The 15,233-nt window shown below is 37.6% G+C and overlaps 2 protein-coding genes across 2 annotated transcripts; both read right to left on the bottom strand.

The window, feature by feature from the left end:
* Window positions 1-7,355: 7,355 nt before the first annotated feature.
* Window positions 7,356-8,185, bottom strand: LOC103934165. The gene has a single exon (XM_009343892.3). The coding sequence runs from the start codon at window positions 8,128-8,130 to the stop codon at window positions 7,609-7,611; it is 522 nt and encodes a 173-aa protein (XP_009342167.2). The 5' UTR covers window positions 8,131-8,185; the 3' UTR covers window positions 7,356-7,608.
* Window positions 8,186-9,612: 1,427 nt separating this feature from the next.
* On the bottom strand, window positions 9,613-14,438 carry LOC103934166 (TVP38/TMEM64 family membrane protein slr0305). The gene is made up of 9 exons (XM_009343894.3): window positions 13,971-14,438; window positions 13,209-13,270; window positions 12,906-12,960; window positions 12,570-12,668; window positions 12,243-12,329; window positions 11,897-12,013; window positions 10,890-10,982; window positions 10,579-10,609; window positions 9,613-10,029 (listed from the first exon to the last, which is right to left on the bottom strand). Exons 1-9 carry the CDS (start codon window positions 14,064-14,066, stop codon window positions 9,845-9,847), a joined length of 825 nt encoding a protein of 274 aa, XP_009342169.2. The 5' UTR covers window positions 14,067-14,438; the 3' UTR covers window positions 9,613-9,844.
* Between the last annotated feature and the right edge of the window lie 795 nt (window positions 14,439-15,233).

Below are 15,233 nucleotides of genomic sequence, written 5' to 3'. Positions count from 1 at the left end.
AACCAAGGATGTTTAATGTACCCATAATCAAGTTAAGATGTCCAGTGATGGTGGAAGATGTAGTTATGCTAGCTAACCTTATCCCGTTAGATATTGTTGATTTTGATGTGATTTTGGGCACAGATTGGTTGCATTTTAATCATGCCAATATAGATTTCTACGGGAAAACAGTTACCTTCCATCGTCCTGGATTACATGTGGTTACTTTTATGGGCGAGCAGAGTGGGGTGAGACATGGCGTTATTTCTGCTGTGAGAGCAAAAAGGTTGTTATCAAAAGGTTGCCAGGGATACTTAGCTCATGTGGTGCTGGATGATGTTGCTCCTTGTTGAGTGGAGGATGTAAAGGTAGTCAGGCATTTTCCTGATGTTTTCCTTGATGATTTACTTGGACTGTTGCCAAACCGAGAAGTGGAGTTCACTATTGATTTGCTTCCACATACTAATCTTATATCTTTAACTCCTTATTGAATGGCTCTTGCTGAGTTGAGGGAATTAAAAATCCAGTTGCATGAATTAATGGATAAAGGTTTTATTCAGCCTAGTACTTCACCCTGGGGAGCTCCAGTGTTGTTTGTGAGGAAGAAAGACGGGACTTTAAGGCTATGCATTGATTACCAGCAATTGAATCGGGTAACAATTAAAAACCGTTATCCATTGCCGCATATAGATGATTTGTTCGATCAGCTTCTAGGCGTCTGCGTATTTTCCATGATTGATTCGAGGTCTGGTTATTATCAGTTGAAGATCAATAGTGAAGATGTCCCTAAGACAGCTTTCAGGACTCGTTATGGTCATTACGAGTTTCTGGTAATGCCATTTGGATTAACGAATGCACTAGCAGTTTTTATGGATTTGATGAACCGAGTATTCCAGCCGTACTTGGATAGGGTTGTTATTGTCTTTATTGATGATATCCTGGTATACTCTAAGTCTAAATCTGAACATGTTCAACATCTTACTTTGGTGTTGAAAAGATTGAGGGAACACCAACTATATGCTAAGTTTAGCAAGTACCAAATTTGGCTAGATCAAGTGGCATTTTTGGGACACGTCATATCTGCTCAAGGTATTTTGGTGGATCCTCAAAAGGTAGCAGTAGTGGAGAATTGGGAGCAGCCACAAACCGTCACTGAGGTGAGGAGTTTTCTTGGCTTAGCAAGATATTACCGATGGTTTGTAACGGATTTTTCCGTGATTGCTTTACCACTGACGAGGCTAACTAGGAAGGATGTTAAGTTTGAGTAGGATGATAATTGTGAGCAAAGTTTCCAGCAATTGAAGTATTGTCTCACTCATGCACCTGTTTTGGCACTCCCAAATGATAGTGGTAATTTCGAAGTCTACAGTGATGCTTCCTTGAATGGTCTGGGATGTGTGCTGATGCAACATGGTAGGGTGATTGCTTATGCTTCACGACAACTAAAGCCTCATGAGATGAATTACCCTATGCATGATTTGGAGTTAGCCGCTATTATCTTTGCTTTGAAGATGTGGAGATATTATCTTTATGGAGAAAAATGTAAGATCTTTACGGATCATAAAAGTCTCCAATATCTTTTCACTCAGAGGGATCTTAATATTCGACAACGAAGATGGTTGGAATTGCTTAATGATTATGATTGCACGATTGATTATCACCCTGGTTGTGCGAATGTGGTAGCTGATGCACTTATCAGAAAATCTTAAGGTTGTGTTAACGCGTTGTACGCTAGTCCTGTTCCTCTTCTGACAGACTTGAGATCAATAGGAGTGAGGTTAGAGGTAGAAGATCGAGAGGAAGCCTTACTTGCTAATTTTCAAGTTAAGTCGATTTTAATTGATCGTGTACTTGAAGCCCAGATGGATGACGAAGAGACCCAGGAAATAATTTAAGCAAAGAATCAAGGGAAAAAGAAAGACTTTAGAGTTCGAGAATCGGATGACATGTTTATGCAGGAGAGTAGAATATATGTGCCAAATAATTTGGAATTAAAGAAAGCAATTCTTGATGAAGCGTATATCTCAGCTTATGTGATGCATCCAGGAGGTACTAAAGTAAAATGTATCATACCATTCGACCATATTATTATTGGCCGGGTATGAAAAGAGAGATAGCTGAGTATGTGAGTAGGTGTGTCATTTGTCAACAAGTTAAAGCTGAAAGGAAGAAGCCGTTTGGATTGTTGCAGCCGTTTCCCGTTCCAGAGTGGAAATGGGAAAATATTACTATGGGTTTTGTGTACAAGCTTCAGCATACACATATTGATTTTGACGACATTTGGGTGATAGTTGATCGGCTTACTAAGTCAGCGTATTTTATTCCAATGAGGGAAAAATATTCTTTAAGTTGATTAGCTAAATTATTCATATCGAAGATTGTGAAGTACCATGGTGTTCTAGTGAGTATTGTCTCGGATCGTGGCCCTAGATTTACTTCTAAATTTTGGGTGGCTTTTTAGGAAGCTTTGGGTACGAGATTACTTTACAGTATAGCATATCATCCTCAGACAGATGGACAATCAGAGAGAACCATTCAGACGTTGGAAGATATGCTGAGATCTTCGGTATTGCAGTTTGGCGACGCTTGGCACAAGCAGTTGGATTTAATGGAATTTGCCTACAACAACAGTTTTCATTCGAGTATCAGCATGTCACCATTTGAGGCACTGTAAGGTAAATCTTGTCATACACCCTTGTGTTGGTCAGAGGTCGGAGAAAGAGTTTTGGTGGGCCCTGAGATTGTAGATAAGACTACTCAGAATGTTCAAGTAATTAAGTTTAACCTGAAAACGGCCCAGGATCAACAAAAGAGCTTAGCAGACATGCATGCCACTGACAGGGTGTATAAAGTTGATGATTGGTTGTTTTTGAAGCTTTCACCATGGAGAGGTGTAGTACGGTTCGAAAAGAAAGGCAACCTAAGTCCCAGGTATATCGGACCATATCAGATCATCGAGCGATTTGTAAAGTTGCTTACAGGCTTGAGTTGCCTTTTGACCTGGCTAAAGTGCACAATGTTTTTCATGTGTCCATGCTTCGTCATTACGTTGCGGATCCGTCGCAGGTGATACCTCCTCACCCATTGGAAATAAATCCGGATTTGACATATGACGAGGAACCAGTAACGATTCTGGATTGGAAGGAAAAGGTTATGAGGAACAAGACTGTGAGTTTAGTGAAAGTTTTGTGGAGGAATCACTCAGCGGAGGAGGCTACTTTGGAGACGGAAGGCCAGATGAGAGATCTGTATCCCCGCTTGTTTTATGGTTACTAGTGTTTGGGTTATTATTGTTGTGTAATTTCAAGGACGAAATTTCTTAAGGTGGGTAAGTTGTGACAGCCCGTCCTGAATTATTTGTACCGTAAGTGTGAAATGATGATTTTGCCCTTGGTCGGTATTTGTCATTTTGGGGTGTTGTTTAATTGTTTTTGGGGCGTTGACTCTACAGGACACACACACACACACCCATCCCTTTCTTTTCCCCCGTGACTATCTTTCTCCTTCTCACTTGTACGGACGGGACTCAAAACCTTTGCAAACATGACGGATCGAAGTGGAAAATGGTACCTTTATGTTCATGAGGACCATACGAGTTCAATCATACTAATTCAAGTAAGGAATCCTTCAATTTCATGTCGAACCATGAACCTCCGATTTTGTCACTGTTCATGCACACGTGAAATATTGATTTTTAGGGAATTTGAAGCTTTTAAGAAGCTTAGTGAGGTCCTCAGGAAGCTCGGAGTGGTTCGTTGGGTGAAAGTGGTCGTCAGGATAGCAAGTTTTAAGGTTGGCCTGATTTTGCGAGATTTCTCCGGCGAGATTCTGTGAATTTCAGGGCTTGAAAGTGGTAAGGTTTTGTTCTACTTATTGTAAGCTTCATTTTGGTACCAATTACATGGAATTTGGTTGAGCAATGAAGAAGGAATTTGGTTGAGAAATGAAGAAGATATAAAGTTTTGAAAATTTTCCAGTTTCCGGCGAGAATTCGAGTTGCAGACGGCGGCGGCCGGCGAGACTCACCAGAGAAGACAAGGAATATTCCGTCAACTTTGATGGAATATACTAATGGCGTCAGGTATATATAACGGTATATTCCACTTTTGGACGAAATATTCCCTAAAAATCAATATTTCACTTGTGCATGAACAGTGACAAAATCGGAGGTTCATGGTTCGACGTGAACTCGAAGGATTCCTTACCTGAATTTAGTATGATTGAACTTGTATGGTCCTCACGAACACAAAGGTACATTTTCCACTTCGATCCGTCACGTTTGCAAGGGTTTTGAGTCCCGTCCATACAAGTGAGAAGGAGAGAGAGAGAGTCACGGAGGAAAGGAAAGGGATGGGGGTGTGTGTGTGTGTGTGTCATGTAGAGTCAACCCCCCAAAAACAATTAAACAACACCCCAAAATGACAAATGCCCACCAAGGGCAAAATCGTTATTTCACACCTACGATACAAATAATTTGGGACGGGCTGTCACAATTACTCTAAAAAAAACTACCCAATCATTATCCCATTTTTCATAACTGATTTTTTAAAACAAATTTAAAAATTAATCATACTCAAAAAATAAAAAATGAAATGAAATGAAATGAAATTTATTCACACACAACGTGTGTGGGTATCTGTTAGTTTAATAATTTAAAAAATGACCGAATTTTTTTAAATATCATTTTAGCGGCGAATAATGCATGTATTTGTATATGTATTCTGGTTTTGTAAGGTTCTTGCATTTCAAGGTTAACCTCGTGTCAAAGATTACAGGCAATGCCCGGTCTACTATTGATGGCATAGGCCTTTTCGCGACACTGGTCTCTCGAAAAGCCCAAACTGCTCTTCCGCCTTCCTTTTCACCACCACCATCACCGCAACTGCAAGGGAAATGATGATACACACACATCTTTTTTAGTCTCACTCGCCCCTATTTAGTCATGGCCATTGTTGCCATTTAGTATTACCGTTTAATATAATTTATCTTCACTTATAAGTGAAATATCTTATATTCGATTCTCGACAATAAAGATTTCGCAATGAACTTATTCCTTCATGCTTTTAGTGTAAATATATTGTTGTATATATATGTTGACCCTAAAAATTACAAAGCCTACGTGGTGCGCAGGCCGAGTAACTAATAAGCTAACTACGTCCTTCGGTTGAATGCGGGGCGTGCCAACTCATCGGCCGAGCTAAGCCGAGGAGTAAAATTTGTTGATGTTGCATTGAGCGCATTGCTGACTTTTTTATCTTGCGATTGCAGCCAAGGAAAGAACAAATCTCGGCCTTTGGATTCTCGAGCCTGAAGACAAGGCTGCTAGTTCTGCGAAGTTCACAAATCGTCGGCACCCGACTCGGTCACAGTGATTATATTTGTAAGAGTATAAGCACGTAGACTATACGGACACAAGTATTCAAAGGTGATGTATGTCTTGATGGTGAATGTGGTTCGGCCGTCAGAATGCCGAACTCTGAAACTCACTTATGAGTATCCAATCATAAAATCACTCGGCGTCTAGTATGCCGAATGTCGTAACTCGTAACACTTTACTTTGCCGAAAAGGCTAATAAGATGACCTCTGCCAATAAGGATTCGAAAACCCTTCTCAACCGAGAATTGGATAGGTACCCAGTCGGCCTCGACGCAGTGCTGTTTATCCAAACTGAATGTGCTCCTCGGTCGGCTGATTCTACGGCAATAGTGCTGTTTATGTGCTCCTCGGTCGGCTGATTCTACGGCAACAGTGCTGTTTATCCAAACTGAAGGTGTGTCGGCCGGAAAAAGAAAATAAAAAATCTCAAGATGTTTGAGAGGTTTTGCGCAGGGCAATTGTGTGTTGAATTGGGGGTCCCCCTTCTGCTGCACGGCGTCTGTATTTATAAGAACATATTTTCTATTTAGTACGGTCTGGATAATAAGTAGAAACCAACTGAAACTCAAACTCGTAAAAATAACTGATCTGCGACATCGGTGCCAAAGCCTATCTTCAGATAGTTGATTCTTCAAAGATAATAAAACCCACCTTGACTTATCCCATCGTAATTAAAAACTAGCCTAGCTAGGCTTTCTTTTCTTGTCATAATTCTATCACTCATCCATACATCCTGATCCCATTTAATGAATTTCAAACCATTTAAAATTCATTTCTGACTACTTGTCAATCAACCTAACCTACTTAGGTTTTCTATTCACCATTATCCAAAACTTGCAAATCCATGCTATGCCACGTGAAGAGTCCAAGCCAAGCTGTTCTAATTCACACAATACACTGCTACCAAATCCAAATTAACTCAGACTGTTCTGTTTGCTTCTACGTTGAGGTTGTGATTTGCATCCCACTTATTTTGTACAAGAAAATTGAGATAATTTATTAAAAGATAATTATTATGATTAAAAACCATAATATTATCTCTTAACAATAGCAAATTATCTTATCTGACGGTTAAGAAACATGCTCACTCAACGGCCTTGATTACTCGGGTCGATGGTGTAAAATCAGGTCCAAACAATATAAAAACATATTCGTTGTTTCTGTTTGATTTATTCGATTTGAAGACTATACATAAAGAAAGATGTGTAAGAAACTAAAAATAAGGTGTGAAAACCAACTCCTCACGTACAAATGATATACCATAACTGGTTATCCTCCAAGGATCTTTTCCTCCGGGCCATCTTTGCCCTTGTCCAATGCATTGCTTGTCCCGTGTGTTAGTAGTTAGTACTCATCAAATTGGGCATCCTAAACAAAGAGAGGGAAGTTCGAGTGAGAGTATTGGTGTTTTACATTCTAGAGTTCATGGACTAGTAGTGGGAGGAAGTTTGTTTTATTGATGGTTGCACTTGAATGATTCGCGTTAATTGGTAGCACATAAAAGTGATGTTTCTTACCGTATTTATAACTTTTCGGTATTTACACATCCTAAGTATAATTAAACAACTAAAATTGTCTTCTTGATAACGAAATACTCTATTGTTTATTTATTTATTTATTTATTTTAAAGAACTAAAGCTGCCTTCTTCAACAATTTCTTGTTTTTACTTTAATACAAAATATTTGGTTGAGTCCTTTTGACAAAAAGAATCCAGCAACAAAATCAACTCTGAAAACACACTACACAACCAACACGCTAACCAATTAATTTCAGTTCAAAGCCAGCAAATGTGCAGTATTATGGCATCATCACTAAATAAATTCTCCTGCAATCAATATATTGTCTCAATGACATCACCGATGATATATAAGATTATTATATATTAAAACAATAAATCATCCGTCAATTAGCTGCTTACTATTTTGTTTTTTAGTTTTCATTTTTCTTAGTTTTCTCTTCTTCTCCCTATTTGTTTTTTCTTAATGACCAAACAACACATTAAGATAAACCAAATCCAAACCTGCAACAATTTCATTCAGTAATATACATCTTTGTGCTACTTACACATCTCTTCATAATTTGACCATAAAACATCTGAATTCTTCAATCACACACAATAAAACAAACAAATTAAACCCCCGAAGAGGAAAAAAAAAATCCCAAGACATTAAAAGTTAGTATACTTTTACAATGCCATTACAAATACATAACATACAAACTTACAAAAACAGATGCCAAAAACAAACCCCCGTCAGCAAAAATCCGGCCTCGGTTTCTTCCGAACCGAAACGCAGCCTCTCTGATGATCCCTGAAAATCCTGATCTCACAACACTCCCTGAGGTCCTCAAGACTGATATACTGCTGCTTGACCATCCTCAATGTATCACCACCAGTGTCATGAATCCAAACGTAAGGGTGGCAAGTTTCGTCATAGTAATACAGCAAGCCTCTCATGCTGCCACCGCCGCTGCCGCCACCCTCTCCGCCGGGCATATAGGCCTTGTATATGCTCTTGCACTTCAGCCTCTTTGAGGAGCCTGGTTTCAAAGTGTGAACCTTTTTTAGTATGGACCCAACTCTTATCTGCAGTTCCACAGGCTTGTCACTCAGGTTCCAAACCCTAGTTCCAAATCCTGAGGATTGCTGTGTGTGATCCCTGCATCCATCAAAGCACCCTCCAGTTGGGAAGATACCAAATCTGGGCATCTTTGATTTCAGAGACTTGAAATGTTTGGTGACTTTGGTCACCTTGGACTTAAAGACAACGTGCATCTTTTTGGTTTCTCGTGTTGCAGAAGATTCACACCACCCTTATTTGGCATCTTTAAATCCATATATAACCTCTCAGTCACCCCATAAAGTGAATTCATGATATAATTTCTCATTCTTGAATGTAGAGGTTGCAAATTAATACATTAGGTTGTTAATAGGTATCTATTAAGACCCGTTTAATTTGATATCACCATAATAGAGAGGTGAGATTCGTAGTGATGATGATGATGCAAGGTGAAATCAAACTATATGAGTCTTACCACCCATTAACAACATAATGGATTGATTTGCTACCTCTACTTGAATGGATGGTTGTGATTATTTTTTGTGGTACTGGAATCCAATCACGTGGTATACTCAATCCGAATTTATCTATATGTAAATTATTGACATTCACTCTCAATATGGTATATATGAATGGGAAAATGAGTGTTTCAGTATGTCGTCGAAACATAATTTATTTTGTTAATATTTGATCGATATGTCGTCGATATTTAATTTTGATAAGCTAAGCAACTGAAATTTAATTTCTAATATACCACGTGATTGTATTCTAGTTTCACACAATAATGTTTCCTAATTGTGGGAGGCTATATGTAATCATGTGACATGATAGAATATTGTTAGCCCTTGCATTAAGGAATTGGTAGGGTCTCCAAAAGGCCAAAAATTCAACCCTAGAAAACGTGGAGACAAAAACTTAATCAAAAAAATAGTAGAGACTGCTTTTTCCTTTGTTTTGGAGGCAGAAAGAGAGAAATGGCACCCACACTGCACGCAAAGCTTAATGATGAGGTCTCATGTGTAAATGATGTTGCTTCCCATTTGGTCATTCTCCTGTTCAAGTTTCAGAGCAACCACCTTTTGCTTCCCAATTTCACTCCAATGTCTATCTTCAGCATATTAAAACCCTGGTAATTTGGACCACAAGCAGTTGGGACTTCTTTCATGGGTCATGACTCTTGATAGAAACTTGAGTGTAACCGAGGATATATATCGCCATTCCCCTATAGCACTCGTCAAGTGATTCACTTCAATAAGTGCTATAAGATGTTGGTGATATACACCCGTGTGATATATAGTATCTTCTCGTGACTTTTTCGGGTAGATGCTGGTGTTTCTGATGGTTGAACTTTTTCGCCAAAAATACGTTGCAGGTGGATCAATTTCTTCATTTCTTACCAAACCAAATCTTCAAATTTCGGACTATTACCCACCCACCATGACATATTGTAGCTCACAATATCATATCCGACGGATACATTACCTTGGCACCACAGCGAATAAGATCGTCGATGTTCGGCGCAGAAAGAACATTATAATAAAGTAATGGTAGAAGCGACTCGTATTTCGACCAACTTTCCAAGAGGACAAACATAGGGCACAACAAATCTTCTGATAAAGATATAACATTCGGAATAAGCACTTAACGCGTAGGGAGCAAAAAGATTAATCGTTTCAAACAAACAAGTCTCACAAAAATGATCTCAATGATTTATTTAATCTTTCATTTCAAGTTGAAAAAGACAGAAGCTACACTCAAATAATTCAATCTTAATAGTCAAGTTAACCCATATGTGTTCAAAATACAAAATCTAAAGGATGGGAGGCTGTACAGGGAACAAAATGATAACTATCAGATGCTGCAGTATTAATAGAGCATAAAACTTTGAAAGGAGGAGGTGGGAAGAAGAATTTACAAAGAGCGTGGATTTCATTTCTCATGATGGTCGTCAGACGCGTCTATCTTGATTAAAAGAGGCTGGTCGAGATCCACTGGTGTTTCGGAGACAACAGGTAACTCTGGTATAATATCGATGTTATCAATATCCTCATTTTCGGCCAAAGCTTTTTCCAAAGCGGCCTTGGCAACTCTTGTAACACAAATCATTAAAATCACTGCAAAAAATCCAAAGAAAAAGAAAAAGGATGACAAACTGAACATTTCAAACTTCAATATATTTACAGAAACTTCAATTGTAGTACAATGTTTAACCAAGTTTTGCTTATTAGCCCTTTTCAGTAGTAGCAATTTCACTTAGTCCATAATCTTTACCGGAAATATCAAAATGCTTTGTTTAACTACAATTAATAAATGACTACCACACAAGCCAACATGACAAATTTCAGGAGTAATTTTAATATATTTTCCGTCCCAATTTTCCCCCCTTTAACCATTTAACACACCTGTAAATCCAACTACACTGCCATTCCAACTTAAGAGTGCGCCAAAGTCCAAAAATCATGTTCTCCCGTTTCACTCATTTCTTTCTTCTTTGTTACATTGACATGTCATTTGTATATTAAGCTTCATGTTATGATAGTAAGAACTTAAAACATCTTGGTCTAGCATAGCAGTCCCGATGCTCCTACTACACTAAGGAAAAGAAGAGAAGGTGGCTGAAAAAAAAAAGGGTAGTGTGTGCTAGCTGAGCTGCTGTAACTTACCAGAGACTACAAGGCCCAATATGATAAAAGCCTGCATACAAAATACAGCAGAGTGAACATATGTCAGAGATAAAGACAACGAAGAAACAATGCTATATACATATCCCAAAGCCTCATTCGAAAATCCATAAACTGTGCTCTCAAAGAGCTTATATGTCCATAATAAACAGTTATGATGCACCCTTTTAGGACACGTGCTCACATCATGCCCCGGATACTTAATCCCAGTAAACAATGTTGAGGTGAGATCATTTGAAAAATTACAAAATTACAAGCAGTCCAGAACAAATAAAAGATGAGATAACTCTTACCCAACGGGTCCTTGAAAATTCACCCCATCCATGGGTCACATCAGAAAGATCCTTGAGAGTTGTTCCAACATATACTAGCGCAAATGTTATTGGCTGTAACAGAACCAATATCAAACACATTAACATCAAAATCTCCATCTGTGATAAAGACATCTATTTAACAAAAAGTGTTAAAGTATTTGAAGCCTGCTCAGGCAACTTGTCCTCTGAAAATATGTTGCAACAAAAATACGAGTTGATCAAACAATTGATAATCTACTCAGCTCGGTAGGACCTAGAACCATAAAGCCAAAAAATTTCTAACAGTACATGTATTTTTCCCTCAAGCAAATCCAAGTCCTGCAGATTCAGGTACATGCATTTGTACACAGGTTCCCTAATCAGAACTCATACATGTATTTTACCAATACATTTTACGGTCAGAGGTTACATATTGTCCAAACAAAAGGCTGACATCAGCTTGGAACAGATGGAAGCGTGCATATGCATCACATATTAAATTGACAAGTTCATGAATATGCAGACCACCTTTTAACACAATGCAACTCTCCAGTAATACCTTAAAAATTTATATGACCGATGTCTAAAAGATGCTGAACCTTTTTCGCAATTGAGTGTAACAATGTTGCTTATAAAAAAACAAAGGAAGTTATGTTAATCGCATACTAATCCAAAGACACCACAAGAAGTCATGATGGATGAATTGGCAGCATGTTAAAAGCTCAAAGTATAACACATGGAGTAACTGGGTAACTGCTAACCTCACAACGTGAACAAAGCTTGCTAGTCAAGCATACAATTATATTCCTATAAAGACACACTAAGACAACCATCTTGACCAACATATATATCCAAAAAAAGAGACAATAAACATGACAATATTCCATTATGCATCTTCAAAAAGCATTGTGTTCGTCACTTAAGATTAGAAAGAAACAAAATAGAATAACAAGATGTTGGGATGGAATCACATAAAAGTAGTGCCTCAATGAGGGTGAAGAAAATACCATCATCCCTATCCAGGAAGCCAGCATGTATTGTCCTATTGGAACAGGAGTCACAGAAAGGAGGTAATTTAGCATGTTGAATGGGAGCAAGGGAACAAGACGAAGCAACAAAACAATCTGTAGAAAGAATGAAACAAATAATATCAGCATCTATTTACTTTATACTATAGATAATATTCATTTTACACTGTAAACATTCCACTACTTCCATGCTTCATTGTTTACTATTTGTAAAACAATTAAATTTGGGTAAATTAATCAATAAGATGCAAGTTGAAACACCATTAAATTTGCATACTGAGAATGTCAATTCACGTTTTGAAGGTGAAATATGAATCAAGCAAACCTTAAATCCAGATCTCCGAATTGCAATTGCAACTGCCCGGAACTGAGGATAATCCTTCAACCTTGAAACAACAAATGATCTCCCAATCTGCGTGGGTATTCAAGAATAAGATAAAGAAAGCATAGATACTATATTTATGACCAATGGGCAGAAGACAAGATACAAACAAAGCATTTACATATGAATGAGGGAGAACATAAATGAGAACGGAATATCAGTGAAGAGCACGCGCATAATCACACATATAAATGCATTAATATTTTCTCCTTTTTCAGAAACTCAAAAAACCAGGAAATTCCAATACAAGAGTTTAGGATAGAAACATACAGTTCTTCCTAGAAGGAAAGCAGCCCCTGCACCTAAAGTGGCTCCAATTGAATCAGCAACAAAGCCAACAGGTAGCCCAAAAAGATAACCACCACCGAGCTGAACCATTAAAATGAGGAATCACATAAGGTTGCAAACTTGCAATTAAATAAAAATACAAAATTTCTTTTTGAAAATCTTTCCTCTCTGTTTTGCCCTAGACCATGAATTGATATTGCACAATATAACAGTAAAAGAAAACTATAAGTGAAGTATGCAAAGCATATGCTAGATCATTAGTCTACAAGAATTACAGTGCAGTAACAACAATTGCTAAGGCATCGGACCAATGCTTACAGTAAGTACTGAAGCTGGTACTGCCAAGACTGTTAGTGGAATGTATGCAACAGCCCTGCATGTTACCCAAAGAAATATAAGTTGAAAGGCAAATAGAGGCAGACTGTTACTGTTTTACCAGTAAGACATGTTTGAGGACAAATTAACCTGTAGGCAGTCTGTTATTGTGACTAACTTTTAATATTGCAATCAAAATGTTAACAACAATCAAAATGAAACATGCACATCATTATTAATCAGTGTCCAAACCCAGAGAAAGGAACGATTGGTAGAAACAAAATTAAGGTCCTACAATTTACTTACAGCACAAGGGGACCCCAAGGACCAAGATCCTGCTCAACCCATAATAAGAAGTCCTTCAAAATCTGCAGGTAGCAGGTACTTTATCAGTCAACAAACATGACCATGTTCACATAAGAGACATTGGTATCAGCATCATTGCCAAAAAATTGGGGTAGGAAAAGGTCTAAAAATAGTGATCCACCAAAAAAACCCTCCCTATTGCAGCTGACATAATTAATGCAATTCAGAAAGAGAAGTGCTACTGCATTGTCACGTCTCAAACTAAAAAGAGAAGTGTGACTGTTGTTATACTAACGAGCAACAAAGCGATAACCCTGTCCATATTCAAGTGTTACAAAAATCTAGTTACAAATGAACTAAAAATCGAAATGAGTTCGCCATTTGGGCATGCTTGAAAATGCAATCTCAGTTTCGAGCCCATCAAATTGGGCACCTCCCTAAATTCCTTTCAAACTTTACTGTCAACGTCTAAAACATGTCAAGCAGCACCAAAGCATCGCCCTAATGAAAACACAATTCCACACACAGCTGAAGCAAAATCCAACATTTCCGTCAATTCGAAATGTGAGACCAATCCAATAATCCAATCAACAAAAAGATGCATACCCAAATCAAAATCAATCAAAACACACAAGAAAATCATCCAACTATTGAAACCCTATAGCGCAAACTAAACGGAAAACAAAACCCACCAGGAAGAAACTCACAGATTGAGCTATCAAAAAAAGAAAACAAAACCGACCCAGACGAGGAAAACCGAACCTTTTCCACGGGAAGAGTAAAACAAGCAGTGGCAACGGCGGCCAGGAGGAGGAGGAGGAGAGCGATCCTGAGCGCGGAACCCCAAGTGAAGGCCATGGAAAACCTCCGACGCCAAGGCCTGCACTCCTCGTCGTCGTCGTTGTAAATAGGTTGCTTCAACGACAAGCGAGGCCTCAATCCCCCAAGGTTTGCCAGATTTGATTCGGCTCCAAAAGATGTGAGCTTCCTGCCTCGTTTTTTTTCTGGGTACCCACTGTTATTGTTTCCTTGCGTTCTTATCTTCTCTGCCCGATTTGATTGAGAAATCTTCCGAGATTAATTGGGAATTTCAGATGATTAGGAAGGCACAGAAAATCGTAGAAAAATTACTGATTAATTAATTAATTAATTTGTTGTGTGTTGGTGGAGTTTTTCTGCAGTTATTTTTTGGGGTATTTATAAATCTTGTGAGTTATGTAAGTTTGATTGATGTGCTGAAGGTGGTGTTTCGTGTCTTGTTGCGTTTGAAATAATTAAAAATGGTTCCTTTTTTCCAAACGCGGTTAGTATCTTTTTATTCGCATTTCTTTTACAATTTTAATAAATTTGTTTTTGTTTATAAGAAATCATCTTTAGCTATCAAAAAAATTGAAAAGAGGTACTAAAAAGGAAAAAAAAGGAGAAGAGAAAGAATCATTTTTTAGCAATTATGATTATTTTATTTTTAGTTGTTATTTTTCGTATTGTAATTGAAATATAAATATGTGAAAAACATAAAAAATGAAAAAGAGCAAACGAAAGATGTCGGGAGAAATGTGAAAGAATATTTTTAGAATGACAAAGAAAATGGGAATTAGACACTAAAGTATGAACTGAGTTTATATTGTTTTCATTTTTTTAAGTTTTTGTTTTCATGTGATCTCCTTTACTTTAGTTCTTCCTAGTTCCTCTCTCTGACCAAATCTAATCATTCATCTTCATTTTTCATGTGTCTCGTATATTTTTCTTTGATTTTAGTGCAAAAAAAAAAAATTAAGAAAAAGGTCAAAATAAATTAAATTTATCAGCAAACAAGCCATAATGATATTGTATGTTTAATTTTAAAAATAAATAACATTAGTAAATATAAAATGTTTTTCGTTGCAAACAATCTTAATATTGGAAGTTGTTTCAAACTTGACAAACCCAATCTATAGGTAGATGGGCCCTGCCTTGGGTTTCTCAAGCATTTCATAACTCAATTAATCTTTAATTTCTTTTTATTGGATCATGGGCTCCAAAAAT

Source organism: the organism of the source record quoted next, unplaced genomic scaffold (assembly GCF_019419815.1).
Source record: "Pyrus x bretschneideri cultivar Hongxiangsu unplaced genomic scaffold, Pyrus_bretschneideri_v1 Contig6, whole genome shotgun sequence".
In the NCBI taxonomy this organism is placed as follows: domain Eukaryota; kingdom Viridiplantae; phylum Streptophyta; class Magnoliopsida; order Rosales; family Rosaceae; genus Pyrus; species Pyrus x bretschneideri.
The sequence above is the reverse complement of the archived record's forward strand: the minus strand, read 5'-3'. Positions and strand labels throughout refer to the sequence as shown.

Coding starts and splice junctions, on each gene's coding strand:
- LOC103934165 (XM_009343892.3), bottom strand. CDS start 8,130: ATGCACGTTGTCTTTAAGTCCAAGGTGACCAAAGTCACCAAACATTTC.
- LOC103934166 (XM_009343894.3), bottom strand. CDS start 14,066: ATGGCCTTCACTTGGGGTTCCGCGCTCAGGATCGCTCTCCTCCTCCTC. Junction 13,271..13,970: donor TTACTCTTCCCGTGGAAAAG/GTTCGGTTTTCC, acceptor TGCTACCTGCAG/ATTTTGAAGGACTTCTTATT. Junction 12,961..13,208: donor CCTTGGGGTCCCCTTGTGCT/GTAAGTAAATTG, acceptor GGTAACATGCAG/GGCTGTTGCATACATTCCAC.